This window comes from Schistocerca piceifrons, chromosome 11 (assembly GCF_021461385.2).
Source record: "Schistocerca piceifrons isolate TAMUIC-IGC-003096 chromosome 11, iqSchPice1.1, whole genome shotgun sequence".
Taxonomy (NCBI): domain Eukaryota; kingdom Metazoa; phylum Arthropoda; class Insecta; order Orthoptera; family Acrididae; genus Schistocerca; species Schistocerca piceifrons.
Window position 1 is genome coordinate 143,995,614 of NC_060148.1, and position 18,081 is coordinate 144,013,694.

Genomic DNA, 18,081 nt, shown 5'->3' on the forward strand with positions numbered 1-18,081 from the left:
AAAATATAAAATGTATTACGGATAATGGACGTGTAGTAAACAGTACCCTCCATACACCTGTATCACCCGAGCACACAGCAATCACAATATCCCTGCCGATAGCTATTACCTAACAGATAGCCAGATTAGGTTCTGAGCTTTCTGCGGAAGTATTCGACAAACATTACTTGACGCACGTACTGTACCGCGGATTTACATTTTGAATCGCTCAGTCGAGCTTAGGAACAGCTGTAAATAAATTATGAAATTTGTCTGGAAAGTAAGTACAGTTTCGTAAAAAATTAACAAAACCATTTTTTTTAAATCAAAATTTATTTTTACAAGAAAGAGCATTTCTTTTCTTAAACTATATTTCCACACAGTTGTGATCATTGTTCAAACATCTGACATAGTGGGAAACCAACTTTCCTATGTCCTCTTCATACAACGATACTGCCAGTGAAGATCGTCACTGTCGAACATCGTTTTCCGCATCATCACAACCGTCCGAGCGCCTTCCTCGAAAATCGGCCTTCAAGTTCGAGAATGAGTGGCAGTCGGAAGCTGCGATATCGGGGCTGCACGGTGGTTGTCGAACTGCTCTTGACCGAATTGTCGAATAAGGTTTCGAGTGACACCAGCAGAATGGGGACGTGCATTGTCACGAAGCAACACAATGCCTCGACTGAGCATTTGACAACTTTTGTTTTGTATTATGCACCTTCCTTTTGTTCTTAATTGCACACTTAGGTTTTCTCAATGATGCACAGTACTGTACTGTCCTGACAGTTACAATTCCATGAAGGAACATAACAAGCAGAAAACAAGCAAAAAACAGTGTTCAGCAGTGGTTGTCTTGACTAGCAGCATCTTTCAATGAAGAGGGGATAGAGAAGTTGGTTTCCTACTATGACAAATGTCTGAACAATGGCGGCAACTACATAGGAAAATGCTCTTTATTGTAAAAATGAATTCTGATTTGAAAAAGTAAACAGTACTTACTTTCTGTACATGCCCTGTATTACATACATACACACACACACACACACACACACACACACACACACACACACACACACACACACACACACACACAATTTTGATAACAATTGCATGCCTTTTATACCGAGAGGCACCCCACACGCCTTGCTCATACTGTGGCATCAAGCAGTCAGGCCTGCAAGATGAGTGGCCTGCCAAGCGAGTGGAATAAAGTATTTCTCGCAAAAACATCAAAGACTGATTATGAGCTCTAGTACCCACAGTGAAGCTACAAATTATTCTCCTGTTTGAATAATACGCAACGGAAACGGATAACGCACATCTGACTATTTGGAATTTACACAACTCTGATTGTTCACTACACTCTGGCAATACCACATTTTCTTTCTTATTCAACGGCTTTGATCAACACGTGGCAATCACACTGAATATGAATGGCGCACACATTATAAATTCTGGATATCATGGCTACACACTGTTCGAAGAACAAGGCCACCAATCTTTTTCTTTTCACTATCTTTTTTATTCAGATAAATTCTATTATGATTCACAAATAACCTAAACACATCGTTACATTTTAAACAACAGTTACAAAATTATGAGAAACTCCGCCCAGTGGGCATGGCTTTACATTGGTGATTCTCTATCTTATGGTCTCGTAATTATCTAACGCTACAGTGCACTTTCTGGATAGGATGGTGGATCTTTTGCTATATCTCACACTTTTACTCTCACACCCATCATCATGAAAATTTCCTCCAGACCGAGTGGTACAAAAAGGAACATGCGTAACCCACTGCCTCTGAACCTATCTTGCTACTCTCCCATGCAAACCACACATACTTAAATTACATGAAATACATCACAGTGGCAACATACATCACAAAGAACAGTCACAACGTTAGAATCATTTCATTTTCAGCTTTCCTACTTCAATTAGTATTCATCTCAGTTTCACACGACACTGCCACACTTCGTAACTTTTCTTTCCTACTACGAACTCTGGAGGATATATGCACGTCTTCCTGTGCAATGCAAGCCAAGTGGCGTTGCTGGATAGACGGCTGACTCACCTTGCTTCTCTCTCAGAGTATTAGAGTTTGAATCCAGCGTCACACGGAAACGTAACATGCAAAGTAATATTAAGAACATATTCGCGAGTCCTCAACTGATACCACGGACGAGTACTTCTCTTTATCCTTTGTCATATACACAGATTGAGACTCACACAGTACTCACCACGTGGAAGTACTCGTCTCTAATTTCAAGTCCTGCGCACGTCATTTCTTAAATTTTCCAACTTATAGTACACACGCCAGTAATTCAGCTTAACTTTAGCACTCGGACGTATTTCAACTTAGTGCTACACGTGGTTTCATTGTGACCGTTGGTCACTTCCATAGATTACTACGATCCCCTTAATATTACCTGCCTGTCATTTAATTCTCCCCACAAAAGTTCCTGAAATAGAGAAACAATTATTCCAAACTACTCTTAAGTATTTCACATGCATACCATCTCTCCAGTCTTTTGTCTTTACGGAGCACAATTAAGACAGGTCTTACCAACACAAGATCCAGTGTCAGAGTGCTGAAACATGGCCGTTCTTCAGGTCAGCTCGCACCTCCGTCAAGGTGGGGGAGCACCATGTTACCGTATTGGTCAGCCACATTTCAGGCACTCAAAGCTCAGGTAAATTTCATCTCTTTGGTTCCACCAAAGGTGACCAAAGGACCGTCTCAAAGATGATCATATATTGCACATTCACTATCTGCGGTTAGCAGATGACTATACATTCATTCATTTCGCAGATCTCACCAAATTGGATATGAGGATTTATTTTGTGGGAGTGCACACGTGATCAATTAAATAAATAAATTGTCAATCTTTCCTACACTGGTATCCGGCTTCGGTGTATTAAGTGAAATTGAGTTGTTATTACAAAAAATATGTTGTTCTGACAAGAATAACGAAGAATGTTGTACCTATTTTCAATGTCAGGCGGTACTGTACGCTTTCAATACTTTTCGTGTATTCTTGCCTGTTTGCTGTAATGATACATAAAACACCAGTAATCAAATGAGAATAGCGTGAGTCCACGAATTACTTCAAACTAAAATTGTGTCACAAGATTTACCTGTAGGTGAATGTCAAATCTGAATACGATATACCCTAATGTATAAAAATTATTCTTGTTGCAGCAACCCGTTCCATACGAATTTTAAAAATTTTCCTTACCTACTGGCCTCAAAAAGTGGTGCTGAAAGTGCAACACGGTAACATTATTTCAGTGGAATCTTCCTAACATACAATACACATCCTGTGCTACACACATTAACAGGAGAGCCCAACACGGCTGCAAGTGTCATGTGGCGCGACTTCAGCCAATCACAAACTGCAGGCTGCGGTAGTGAAAATGGACGACCGTATTTCTGCTTAATGTAGCTTTTCTCTGCAGCTCACTAATGGATACAACTGAGCAGCATTCGCTAGAATAAATTTACACGACAATATGCGATAGGCGTGAAAGGAAATGTGCTTCTGTCATAATCTTTCTCTGTTCATTACAGGGCCTATCTAGTGGCTAAGTTTTGTGAAGAGTCAGTAGAGTCACCTATGCCTCCAGGCATCAGGTCCAACTTCCTCCTTTGGAGGTCCTTCCGTATGACCATCATCCTCGCCACGTCGCCTACACGCTTCAATAGGAGTATCGTCGCACCTGCATATGTCGCAGCTGCATCAGCTCTGAACGTGTGAGGCAGGCACAATAAGCTGCTATTACTGCCAACCGAAGTCCGGACCGATAACGTGGGCGTCTGTGAAGAGGACAGGTTCGTGTCCCAACTTTCACTGCTGCATCCCAAAATCACACATTCTGTTATTGCGATTATTTTTACGTAACCGTCCAGCCGATACTGCGCCCGTCCAAATGTACGTCACTACTCTGCAATTCACACTTAAGTGCCTCCCACGGGGCTCACAGAACCACTTTGACACTAATTCTCTACCGTTCCACTCTCAAAGACTTAAATCTCTCTCTGAGAGCTCCGATTTCTTTTATTTTTGGTCATTTCCTGCTATACGGGTGGGTGGCAAAAAAACATTTCCACATTCAGAGAGCAGTGGAGATTTTGTGAAAAGACCTTGCTGCTGCAGCAATAAACACCTTTATTTTAATGATTGCCATCCCAACTTGCATGTCATATTTGTGACATCCCCTGCCATATTTCGCAATAATACAAAATAAGCTGCTGCTCTTTGAACTTTTTCAATGTTCTCTATCCTTTTTCTGATGTCCAACCCGGTAAGGATCCCACGTCGCACAGCAGTACTCTAGCAGGGAATGGAAAAGCATAGTGTAGGCAGTATCTTTAGTAGCCTGTTGCATCTTCTAAAAGTGTTCTGCCAATAAAACACAGTGTTCAGTTCGCCTTCCCCACAGCATTATCTATTTGATCATTCCAATTCAAGTTTTTCACACTGTATCTCATAGGTATTTAATTGAACTGTCAGCCTTTACACTTGTGTGATTTATCTTGTAACTGAAATTAAATGAATTCCTTTCAGTACTCATATAAATGACCTCACACTTTTACTACTTAGGGTCGATTGCCACTTTTTGCACTATACGGATATCTTGTCCAAATCATTTTGCAATTGGTTCCGATCTTCTGATGACTGTATTAGGTGGTAAACGATAGCATCATCGGCAAACAATCTAAGATAGCTGTTCAGATTGTCTCCTAAGTCATTTATATAGATTAGGAACAGCAGAGGACCTATAACACTTCCTTTGGAAACACCAGATTCACTTCTGTTTTACTCAATGACTTTACATTTACTACGAACTGTCATCTGTCCAACAGAAAATCACAAACCCACAGAGACAGTCCATCACAGTAAAAATCAGTAAGACGAGTGTAATGTCAGCTCGGAGTACCGAAGACCAGGGCGTACAGAGTGTTATACCAATTCTGGTAAGTGCATGTTCACACAATTCAGATCTTGCAAGAATTGAAAACATGTGATAACAAATAATGATCAGAATTTGCAAATACCATCTTATTCCGTGTGTTTTGAGATGGAGAAACATTTCATATAATTGGCGCTGCAAACACACACAATCTGTGGGTTGGAGTACTGAAAAGCCGACACTTGTGATGGAGCCCGTAACCGATATTCCAAAGACCAATGTGTGGTGTGTATTAGTGTAGAACCAAGTCATCAGCCTAGTCTACTCCCATGAAACATTTGTTACTGGAACTCTGTACTTAATTATTCTTCAGAATAACGTTATTCCCCATTCTAGGATATGCAGCCCAACGTAAAATTACAATTAGATGGGCACCACTTCATCGGGAAACATATGTCTGAGGGTCTCGGGATGAAGAATTTTCATATTGGTACATTGCATCAATGGCCACCAAGAGCTCTAGTAGAATGACGTGTGGCCCTAGCTCTACCTATCTGGCGAATGATGGTCACGAGAGTTGAAACCGTGAAATAGTTTAGTAGTTACGGATGAAAAGCTCTCAGAAGGTTTTTGTAATCCATTGTGCATGTAACGATTACACGGATAGATGTTGCACATCTTTAAGATAGGAAGGTGATCACAGTTTTTCCAACAGTTGCAGTAACTGTTCAGGGTTTGAGTAATCTCTGAGGTGGCAGCCTGGTTTGGAGTAGTGCAGTGGACCACTGAAAAAATGCAAACACCATGACAATCCTGAATGACATCGCGACAGAACATGTCTAGAGAATGGTCAAAAATATCGTAAGTTGAACACACAGCCTCGAGTAATGCTCCCCTGGGAACACTGCACAATACGTTATGGCCATGGTTCACACCATACCTCTATCTTACAAAATAAGTAGAATGAGACAGATAACTGTTTGGATATTTGAACATTGTGTCTATGTTTGTGTTTATTATAAATCTGTGAGCACTTTTAAATTACGGTAAAACATTTTGGGAGACCTTGCCTTGGGGGGGGGGGGGGGGGGGGGAGAGAGGGAGAGAGAGAGAGAGAGAGAGAGAGAGAGAGAGAGAGAGAGAGAGAGAGAGAGAATGGAAAGGATGGAGTGGGTATGGGGGGGGGGGATGTGCCAGAATTTGAAAACTAATGTGATTTTAAAATCTGTAATGTGTGTATGGGCACCATCTGCTTTCACTGACAAGAGCGTAGCTATCTATTCTCACATTCTCCAGAAGCTTCCTTTACTGCTGTATTTGAAATAGAATAGCAAGATGTTTCACTGGTGTATAATGATTTAGAAGAGATTGGGCCTTTCTGGTAAAAATGTTATTTGGTCACGGAGAGAATTTACAGTAGTATGTGAGGTGTGACCTCCATTACAAGGGAACTTCAAAAAGTAAGTCACACATTATTATGACATGCAAAGTAACTTTTACTGAATGCTGCACTGTACTTCAAAGGATTCTAAATCAGACTGAAATCCCTTGCAGAGACATGCATCCATTAGGAATACATTTATTGGAAAAAAATTTAGAAAGTCTTTTGGGTTGCTTAAAAATAGTTGCTGCTTTTCTCTGAATTTGTTTATCAACTGTGATAATGCATTATGGATTTAACCATCATTTGTTATAAAAGTCAGTTTTAAACAAACAATATTCAAGAACAAAATGTTTTTTTTTTTACAGATGTGCACACCATTTTAGATAGATATACGAGACTGATGTAGATGTCAAATACTGTTACTACTAATATCAAGAATAACAGGTAGCACCATTAGTTGCACCGTTCGACCCTAACTGTCGAGGCAGCGTACGAGCAATAGCCAGCGTAACGGGGGATGCTGGGAGGAAATCTGAGTGACACTGGCCAGTGTACCTGTGTCGACGGATGGTTCGAGAGCACCACACAGATTTGTGGTCAAAGTAAGAATTACATTTAAATTTTTAAGAAATACTTGGTGAAAGTGCGAATAAATAAAACAATTTTTAAATGTTTACCCACACTTGGGCAGAAATCTTACCTTACTTATAATGTAGGAAAAAGATAGCTTGCTACTTACTGTAAAGAAGACACGTTAAGATGCTGACAGGCACAATTAAAAGACACTTAAAGCTTTTAGCCACAGCCCTCATCAGCAAAAGACAAGCACACACCACTCGTGCACACAAACGAGCATACCTCGTGCATACATTACCTCCAACTCCAGCATTTGGGTCGGAATGCCGGGATGCTGGAGTCAGTGGTCATGTGTGGGTGAGGAGTTCTTGATTGTGTGATTGAATGAAGTGTGTTTCTCTTTTGATGATGAAGGCTGTGGCCAAAAGCTTTATATAAGTGTCTTGCTGTGCCTGTCTGCAAATTAACATGTCTTCTTTACAGTAAGTAACAATCTGTCTTTTCCTACAATGTTCATATTCCTCCCTGAAGTTTGATTTTATCTTATTTATAAAAATTCGAGCGACATATTATCGTAAAACAAACGTACAAAAATCTTTGCGAGGCTTTTCATTTGTATAAACTGTAACATTGTTCCGATATGACCAATTGGTATCTGTTTCTGTGCAGACTGGCTATGCAGGTAGCACAGCAATACATTTTCAGTTTTACTGCAAAGCAAAAGTTCTTGGGTTGCTGCTCATCTGACCAAGAGCAAATACGTACAACATTAGGACTTCACCAATGAAAGGTTACAATTTCAATTTCATAACCCTACGAAAATACGTGTAACATTAGATGAAGTTAAAATTTCATACACGAAAGGTTATAAATAGCTCAGTTAATGGGATAAGCAGGAACAGTTCATCAAAAGGCTAATAAACCTGTTACCGGTCCTCGTCGTCTGCTCACCAATCAAAAGGGTTGGGTTCGACCGGATATTGACATAAATTTCCATTTATTTGAGTATAACCAAATTATTGTCCTTATTTTCAGTGTGAAATATTGATAAAATAGTTTTCAACGGCAACTTAATGATGATTCTGTTCCCTTGAGACATATCCCAGGGCAGTACCATTACTGGTGTATCCGTGCTTCCTGAAACGTGTTTTGAATTCCCTTCCTGTCTGGCCAATGTGGTAACATTCACTGGATCCACATTTGATCCTGTACACCCCAGCACTATAATAACTTACTTTTTGGAACTTCCAAACTACGTCGCAGAATCTGCCCAAATTCGTACAGAAACCGACCTGTATGTTGAATTTTTTATACGTGTTTGCAAATCTGATAATGGACCATAGTAAGATTAGGCAATATGTCTAATGTTTTCCTTATTTGTTATTTTGTTCATTTCGATTTTCCTGGTTATTTTTTTATTATTATTATTATTTTTGCACCCCACCCTCCCCTCTTTCCTACCTTGCCAATAACTTTTTCATAAAAACAATTTGCCACACCAACTTGAACAATTGCTTCTATTTCCTTGCTTCTTGCATCATTGCGCAACTCAAACTTACGTTCCTGTGGATCATGGAATTAAAAAAGGCTTTTTTATGAGATTCAGGATGGCACAAGTCAGTGGAAATAATTGAGTCTGCAGCTGCCGAGTTACAAACTATACAGTACCTCTGAAGAAATGAAACCTCTTTCATGATACGCAAATCTAGGAAACTGAGCAAGCGATTTTAGTTAAGTTGCAGAGCGAATTTTTTTTATTTTATTGTAATTTTCCATGCACATAATTAAGAGTTGCCTCAAGTTTGTGGACTCAACTGCTTAAAAATAATAATTATAATTATAATAATAATATTTTTTTTTTACATCGGCATAGCTTTGGTACAACAGGACACCTTACAAACTAGACTCCCTTGCCAAACCACTGACAAACCTTATCTTCATATGAGAGGGCAGTTATCACCCACAGACACTGGTGGAAAATAATTCCAGAAGCAAATGCACTCTGAACATGGCTCTAGTTCTTCGCCCCAAAACCGTGTGATTTCTACAGTTGCAGAATTGAAAAGTTAGCCAGCATTCGTAGACTGATGTAAATACTGAAGGAGAATATCTTATTGATCGCTAAAATCAATTTATGTACCTCTGTTGTGTTCATTAAACTTGCTGAAAAATGCTACAAACTTGTGCACTGACCCAGCAGTTCGCAAGAAAGGGGGGGGGGGGGAAGTTTTGTAATGCTAGTGTGTACGGGATCAGATGTGGGTCCTGCAAATGTTACTACAGTGGCCACACAGGAAGGGAATTTGAAAGGCGTTTCAGGCAGCAGGGCTACACTAGTAATGGTAGTGTCCTGGTGTACAACTAAGGAAACAGGATTGTCATTTAAAAGGACAATAATTTAAATATAGTTGAATAAATAGAAGTTTATGTCACTAACTGGACGAACCCAATCCTTCTGATTAACGAGCAGACAACAAGCAACCTTAACTGGTTTTCAGTTTTTTTGATGAACTGTTCTTCCATCAAAATAAACTAAAATAATATAGTATCCTGTTCCTGTCTATCTCATTCCTTGAGCTGTTAATAACCTTTCATTTGTGAAATTCTCACTTCATTTAATGTCACACCTATTTTGTACCTGGTAGGGTGATGACTCACAAATCATTGTTCTGTAATGAAATTAAAATTGTAACCTTTTATTTGTGAAGTCCTAATGTTTTACATATTTGCACTCAGTCAGATAAGCAATGACCCAAGAACTTTTGCTTTGTAATAAAAATGAAAATGTATTTCTATGCTAAGCTGCACAGCCAATCTGCACTGTAACAGATACCAATTGGTCATATCGACAATTTTACATACGTATACAAACAGAAAGCATTGCAAAGATTTTTATACACTGATTTTATGATAATATGTCACATGAATTTTTATAAGTAAGGTAAGATTTTTGCCCCTGTGTGGGCAAGGAGTTTTTAAATCTTTTAGATATTGACATGCACTTTCAGCAACTGTTTCTTAAAAATTTAAATGTAATACTTTCTCTGACCTCAACTCTGTGTGACACTCTTTAAACAGCCATCGACACGGTTACACCACCTGGCATCAAACAGTGGTGCTGGCCATTGCTTGTATGGTACTTCAACAGTTAGGGTCGAACTGTGCAACTGATGGTGCTACTTATTATTCTTCATATTAGTAATGACAGCATGTGACATTTACATCTAAGTCTCAAGTATTTGTATCACAGTGGGTATGCATTTCCATATCAAAAAGCATTTTGTTCTTGAATACTGAACGTTTCAAACTGACTTACATAAGAAATTTGTATTTCTGTAAAATCTGTAAACGTGCTCACCATCGAGAAACCTGCAATCACTGTGATTGGTTCTTCGACTTTCCAAACTCTGTCACCAGTGCTCGAAGTCGACGGCCTTCCGTATCGATTTCTCTACAGTTGGATGTGGCATTTCATTTGGTCAGTGTACTGCCAGAATATCAGGGTGAATCTGTAGGCATTTCAGACATTTTAGCCACAACAATCGGTTTGCCCCGCATACTTCAACTTCAGAGTACATCTCCAGTAACCGCACCATTTCACTCGCACACTGTGGTGACCCCGCAATCCACATTGCAGCAGAACTGCGTCTGCTGAGAACCCAGAGCACGTAATCTCTTCTCACAATGCACCCCTCTCGTTTGTAATGGTCTAGGTGTGGGATGACATGTCTAACTCCCTTTTAGATAGCGTGTAACTTAATTTTAAAGTCCCCTCAGACACGAGTCTAAGGGCTACATCTCAGTAATCTGCAGGTGAGAAAATATGTTCTTCAATTTTTTTGTTACTCCAAATATAGAGTTATCTTTATGCTATCCTTTCAAGAAGGATGCGGACTTTGTTATGTAAACAGAAGCAGACAGCCTGTGGTACAGCTGCACAGCCCAACAATTTGACATATTGATCTTCCTCATTGTTATGAAGTAGTCCATAGTTTTCGGCCTAAAGCCTTACTGTTTATCAGTACTTACCACTTATAATTATGAGATTTCCCGGAGCTTATACACACTGCTACACTTTTTAAATCTATAATAAAAAACTATGATCCCTGACAAACCTCCTGTGTCTGTGGGTCCTCTAGCAATGGCTATGGGAAGCAACTGCAGATCAGATCATTGCAATTACAAATGATAATTTCATAGTAAATGACAATGATGATTATATACTATACACCAAACCTGCTGCACAAAATCTTTATGATTCATGTTTGTTCATTCTCTCTTTCTCTGCCCACACACACACTTTTACAATATGCAGCCCTACTTTATTTGTAATGGGTTCCTTCCTCAGGTGCTGATTGAAATTATGACGATTCTGATCCTAGCAAATACTCCTCTCATCTTTGGCACACTTGGCTGATTATTGATTTTGTTGATGCTCATCCAAAATGATAACCCCCATTATTAAAATCACAATGTCAAAAAAGAAGTGGGAGGGTGTAAGAGTGCGGAGGGGGGGTGGGGGGTTAGAGAGAGAATTGCATTCATCAACTCGGAAACATGGGAGAGATTTCAGGATGCATTAGGCTGTTACAAAAAAGTGACAACGAAAACATTACAACAATGGGCAACGACAATTTGAGGAGTATAAGCAAAACGAAAAGAAAATTACAGTATGAGTGGGAATTAAAACCATACCGGCAAATTGATAGTTGGTGTACTATATCACTGCGATATGCCGCTTACTTCATCATTGGTGCTCAACAATCCCTGATACTATGATACTGTACTTGAAAATCTTTAGAGAACATTTCCTCTTTCCTTATGGCCCACTCAGTCAGCATATTTTGGGAACTTGAAAGGGGCATCTATCCGCTTCTACTCACACAGTTTAAGCCAAATTGGTAAGCCCCGTCCACGTCATACTTTCGTGAGCACAGGTGAGATACATACGTCTGAACCCCGGGATCTATCTGTACTAGTTGCGTAAAGCACTACACTTTTCAAACCAACCATGGGTTTGGCCTTCAATGTCAGACGATTACTACTGCCAGACTATTGCTATTTCTTGTTTACTGTATGTACACACGTAGTAAACAATAGTACAAAATCTCATTCTCTTTCGATGCATAGATAATTGCCTTCCAAAATTTCAAGAAATCAAAACTACTCATGTTTCTGAGGGTGGCATGAAACAAAAACATTTCAAAACCATTTGTGCTAGTTAGTTAAACTGTGTTATTTTAAAGCTCTTAGTTTAAGCTTTAATTTAATATCTAACAATAATGATGTAACATTTGCTTGATTCTACTAAAATCCATTTTGTTTTTCTAAAAATGTTTCTTTCACTCACGTAGTTACAAACAATGGTTCAAATTTCAAGAGGCAGAAAGAATGGGTTTTTGAAATGCCAATTCCTAGAATGTACCTAATAGACAAACGGCATCCAGATGAACTACTTTATCAGATACAGCTTTACTTTCTGTGCATAAATAAATGTAATCAACTGTGAGATGCTAGTATTGCACATCAGATGGTGAAGGCCACTTTGGAAAGATAACATGCATACGAATGTGTTTGCAAAATAAAAGTGCACAAATGCAACAATGTATCAGTACGCTCAATGCTCTGGTGCCACACCACTTGTGGGCAGTTGAATGTTCTGTATAAGACACGTGCCACATAATGCAACGATAATTGTATCAAATCAGAGTAGAAGTTAGGCTTGAACTACATTTCAAACACTGGCAATCTCAGAAACAATTGCAGGGTAGCCATTACTGAGTACTTGATGATGTGTGTTGTTTGTTGTTTTCTTTTTTATTTTGAAATGTGTGAAGAGACTAATCCTCGTCCACAAAAATTCAGTGATCCCTATGACTGTGTGTCAGTTTTGGTTTTGCAGAAATGCAGATCACGTGTACAGGCTATTACCCTGTGAGAGGGAGGTCGGGCTCCTTTCCTCATGCTGCTACTCTCCCCTCCCATTTCATAATTATAGTTTGTTTACACACGTGGCAGACCGCCATTTTCTAGTGTCCCCACTTGAAATCTGTCAGTGTATTTCAACTGGTCTGAAGGATTTACTTTTGGTTCTTCTTCTACAAGAAGTGCCTTGTCAGCTCTATCTGTAGCATTGTCAACTACGAGCACCACAGTATGAATGCCCAAAAAAGGCCGTAATTAATATTCTGACGATTTTGTAAACACTGAATTGGGTGGGAAAGGAAAAATAGAAGCTCTCAGTTCACTGGCGCGAAAATTCTGCAGTTTCTCAACGGAAACTATTATTTGTTGAAACGTTAAAGTGAGTTAAAAAATAGGGTCGACGACAGACGGAGGGAGAGGTAGGAGAGGGAGGGGGAGGGAGAGGTAGGAGAGGGAGGGGGAGGGAGAGGGGGGGAGGGAGAGGTAGGAGAGGGAGGGGGAGGGAGAGGGGGAGGGAGAGGTAGGAGAGGGAGGGAGAGGGGCGAGGGAGGGAGGAGGGGGAGGTAGGAGGGGGAGGAAGAGAGGGGGAGGTAGGAGGGGGAGGGGGAGGGAGAGAGGGAGGGGGAGGGAGAGAGGGAGGGGGAGGGAGAGAGGGAGGGGGAGGGAGAGAGGCAGGGGGAGGGAGAGTGGGAGGGGGAGGGAGAGAGTGGGAGGGAGAGGGAGAGAGTGGGAGGGAGAGGGAGAGAGTGGGAGGGGGAGGGAGAGAGTGGGAGGGAGAGGGAGAGAGGGGGGAGGGGGAGGGAGAGGGGGCGAGGGAGGGGGAGGAAGAGGGGGCGAGGGAGGGGGAGGAAGAGGGGGCGAGGGAGGGGGAGAGAGGGGCGAGGGAGGAGGAGGTAGAGGGGCAGGGCAAGAGGGAGGGGCAGGGCAAGAGGGAGGGGCAGGGCAAGAGGGAGGGGCAGGGCAAGAGGGAGGGGCAGGGCAAGAGGGAGGGGCAGGGCAAGAGGGAGGGGCAGGGCAAGAGGGAGGGGCAGGGCAAGAGGGAGGGGCAGGGCAAGAGGGAGGGGCAGGGCAAGAGGGAGGGGCAGGGCAAGAGGGAGGGGCAGGGCAAGAGGGAGGGGCAGGGCAAGAGGGAGGGGCAGGGCAAGAGGGAGGGGCAGGGCAAGAGGGAGGGGCAGGGCAAGAGGGAGGGGCAGGGCAAGAGGGAGGGGCAGGGCAAGAGGGAGGGGCAGGGCAAGAGGGAGGGGCAGGGCAAGAGGGAGGGGCAGGGCAAGAGGGAGGGGCAGGGCAAGAGGGAGGGGCAGGGCAAGAGGGAGGGGCAGGGCAAGAGGGAGGGGCAGGGCAAGAGGGAGGGGCAGGGCAAGAGGGAGGGGCAGGGCAAGAGGGAGGGGCAGGGCAAGAGGGAGGGGCAGGGCAAGAGGGAGGGGCAGGGCAAGAGGGAGGGGCAGGGCAAGAGGGAGGGGCAGGGCAAGAGGGAGGGGCAGGGCAAGAGGGAGGGGCAGGGCAAGAGGGAGGGGCAGGGCAAGAGGGAGGGCAGGGCAAGAGGGAGGGCAGGGCAAGAGGGAGGGCAGGGCAAGAGGGAGGGGCAGGGCAAGAGGGAGGGGCAGGGCAAGAGGGAGGGGCAGGGCAAGAGGGAGGGGCAGGGCAAGAGGGAGGGGCAGGGCAAGAGGGAGGGGCAGGGGAGGAAGGGGGCAGGGCAAGAGGGAGGGGCAGGGCAAGAGGGAGGGGGATGGAGGGGCAGGGAGAGGGAGAAAGAAGGGGAGAAGGGGGCAGAGAGAGGAGGGGGGAGAATGGTGGGGGAGGGGCAGAGAGCGGGTAGAGGGGACAGAGAGCGGGGCGAGGGGGACAGGCGAGGGGGGCGGCAGAGAGGGGGTGGGGGGCGGCAGAGAGGGGGTGGGGGGGCAGAGAGCGGCGAGAGGGGGCAGAGAGCGGCGAGAGGGGGCAGAGAGCGGCGAGAGGGGGCAGAGAGCGGCGAGAGGGGGCAGAGAGCGGCGAGAGGGGGCAGAGAGCGGCGAGAGGGGGCAGAGAGCGGCGAGAGGGGGCAGAGAGCGGCGAGAGGGGGCAGAGAGCGGCGAGAGGGGGCAGAGAGCGGCGAGAGGGGGCAGAGAGCGGCGAGAGGGGGCAGAGAGCGGCGAGAGGGGGCAGAGAGCGGCGAGAGGGGGCAGAGAGGGGCGAGAGGGGGCAGAGAGGGGCGAGAGGGGGCAGAGAGGGGCGAGAGGGACAGAGAGGGGCGAGAGGGACAGAGAGGGGCGAGAGGGACAGAGAGGGGCGAGAGGGACAGAGAGGGGCGAGAGGGACAGAGAGGGGCGAGAGGGACAGAGAGGGGCGAGAGGGACAGAGAGGGGCGAGAGGGACAAAGAGGGGCGAGAGGGACAAAGAGGGGCGAGAGGGACAAAGGGGGGGGGGGACAAAATTCAGCTTCAGTAGTCATTAACTGCCACTCTCAGATTTACAAAATTTGAATCTGGAACAGATAAAATGCCAAATTTCATGACATTATGTAACTACCGACAGTTTCTTGTGATGTCCCTAAAAAACCACAGGTTTTTGTATCATTTTACACTTTTCTGTTACATAAGTTTTCCTGCCCCTAGGTACAACAAGAAAAACTGGTTTCCCTCAGTTTCTACATTAAATATGGACTAACAACAAATGTGCATATCAATTACTTCATAAAGCACTCCTAATGAAGACAAATGCAACATCACCGGGAAGTATCTAAACAAATAACTCGTAGTAGAAATGACTAAGAGCCTCTATTGTGTTTGTGTGTCTGTTACATATAATTACTTTTGAAAACACTCTAATACAGAAACAATCACACTATAACATTAGAATAAAAGCAACAACGGAACTACCTATTTTTTGAGTCTCGAGTATTCCTTCCAATATGAACTCGTAAAAATAGTAATTGTGTGATGCAGAGCTATATCTTTCAACCCGTCCTTTCTGCATCTTCAAATTGTATCAAAGACAAAAGAACTATACATAAAAAACACACAAATTTCAATGAAAAAATAAAAAGAGTGTTTTGCAAAATTAATTTAATCTCACAGTAGTTTGTGTTGCAAACCAAATGGAAGTACAGCTCAAGAGCTTTGAAATGACACTAGATCAACACCACAGGGTGACTTTGCTAAATGGGGCAAACTGCAGAAACCAGTTCCCGAGAGGATAGGGAGCAAGAAATGATCACACAAGCATACAGCCATGAATGCATTCCGAAGGTGGTGTTCACCAGCCACATTAGCCTCTGTATCACCAAAGGCACGTATTATGCCAGTGTAGGCACGTTCACCCACAGTAAGGGCAGGTATGTCTCTAATGTCGGGCACAGAGTGAGGACGACCGACCCACGAAGCGGTTACCAGTAATTACCGTCCCCCGAGGTCAAAATGGTGCCGACAATTTGTAGTAGAGGTACTCGCAGGTAGGTGACTTGCAGGTCGACAATATTACCTCTCATACAGATAGCCTCGGCTGCGAATAGGACGATTACAGAAATCCCGGCACCGTGGTGACCCACACGACGACTCTGAGACAAAACCGTCGCCACAGAGGTGAGTCAGGTAAGTGCCGAGGCCTGTACGTGATACAGATAGTGGCAGATGTCGTGGAAAACTTTCCACGGTTATCCGGCTTGCCCCGTGTTGGCGGGCCACCCGCCCGGTGTCGACAGCACAGACCTTTTACCTTCACCTTCAAAAGGCTGTAACTCTCCCGGCAAGCATTTCCAGCATACACCCGTAAGACATTTCTCGCTATTTGTCCCCTTGCAGATCGTTACCCGCAGTCTGTCCACATTTATCAAATTTGTCCTGCACAGTTTCAATAGTTTTAGAGTTATACCTCAATTTATTCCCCAAAACATAGGAAAAATTTTCCATTTTTTTATATACGGAAACAAAAACTGGACACAGTTCAAAGCTTTTAGAATTTACAATATTTCCTAACTGCAAGGCGATTGCCAAATGTTAAGAAGTCACAGAAATCTGGGGCACAAAGTTTCTAAAATTAATAACAATCAGTCGATTCGATACGGACTCGCCCTACAGAACGATTCGGAGCAAAACGAGTGGTCGAGGTGTAATCGGACTCCTTCCGAGTGCCAAAAATGCCGACTCACACTCGAGGTACTGCAAACAAATTTCGTACAGTACACAGTCCCGATCGCAACTCCGAAGGTGCGATCTTACAACTAGAGGACCGTGCAAACACCGATACCGGATTCTTTCCAAAAAGGAGCTCCGAGCAGAAACAAGGTAATTTGGCAGCACGTACCTCAAGTACTGCTCGGGTGCGACGGCAGCGTAGTGTTGCGCAGTGCCATTGGCGATATCGCCGACAGCACCCACCTGCCACGGCGGAGGGGGGCGGCGGCTGCCCCAAGTGGTGGTAAGCGGCGAGTGCGGGGTGGTGCGCGGCGGCGGCAGCCGCCGCCGCGGCCGACATGGCGGCCACGGTGCCGGGGTGCGCCGCGACAGAGCCCTGCATCGCCCCCACGCCCCCGGCAGCCGCGGCCGCCGCCGCCGCAGCGGCGGCTGCCGCCGTCCCGTTGCCGGCGGCGGCCGTCCCGGTGGCACTCGCCTGGTGGTGCAGTGTGCTCGCCTGCTGCTGCTGTTGCTGCTGCTGCTGCTGCATGGCCGCCGCGACCATGGCAGCCGCCGCGGGAGAGCTCGCCGCCGCCACCTGGCTCACGTATCCCAGCTCCTCCTGGTACTCGCGCACAGACAGGTGACGGAACCTGCAACCGGTAGAGAAATGAACTACAAATGTTAGTTTAAATAACAATAGTTGTTACTGGCAGCAGCTCTCTCGCTCTCTCTCTCTCTCTCTCTCTCTCTCTCTCTCTCTCTCTCTCTCTCTCTCTTGTGTGTGTGTGTATGAGAATTACTCTCATGATCAATTTCAGTGTCATTTATTTTCAATTTTGCCATTTTTTTATTTTGTCAATTTTGGTATTTGTTTCTAATGTATTTTTTTAAGCAATGTAAGTTCCGTATTACTGTCTAATTTCAGTATTTTTTAGTGTTCATTAATATTAATTACATTATTAAAAAAGGGAGTTATTTATGTTACACCTGAACCTACGTCTCCCACTATACTCTCCAAACCACCGTGAGGTGCACGGCAGAGACTATGTTCCATTGTACCGGTTATTAGGGTGTTCCCTGTTCCAGTCACGTTCAGAGTGCAGGAGGAACGATTGTTCGAATGCCTCTGTGTGCACAGTAATTATTATAATCTTATCCTCACGATAGCTGTGTGAGCAATGTCTAGGGGGTTGTAGTATATCCCTGGAGCA

At 44.1% G+C, this 18,081-nt stretch overlaps 1 protein-coding gene across 1 annotated transcript in view; it reads right to left on the reverse strand.

Moving 5' to 3' along the window:
- The window catches only part of LOC124719821 (zinc finger CCCH domain-containing protein 10-like), a 123,326-nt gene that overhangs the window by 63,617 nt on the left and 41,628 nt on the right, over positions 1-18,081 (reverse strand). Inside the window, 2 exon segments of the mRNA XM_047245010.1 lie at positions 17,058-17,233; positions 17,280-17,520. Coding sequence (XP_047100966.1) covers positions 17,058-17,233; positions 17,280-17,520 — 417 coding nt within the window.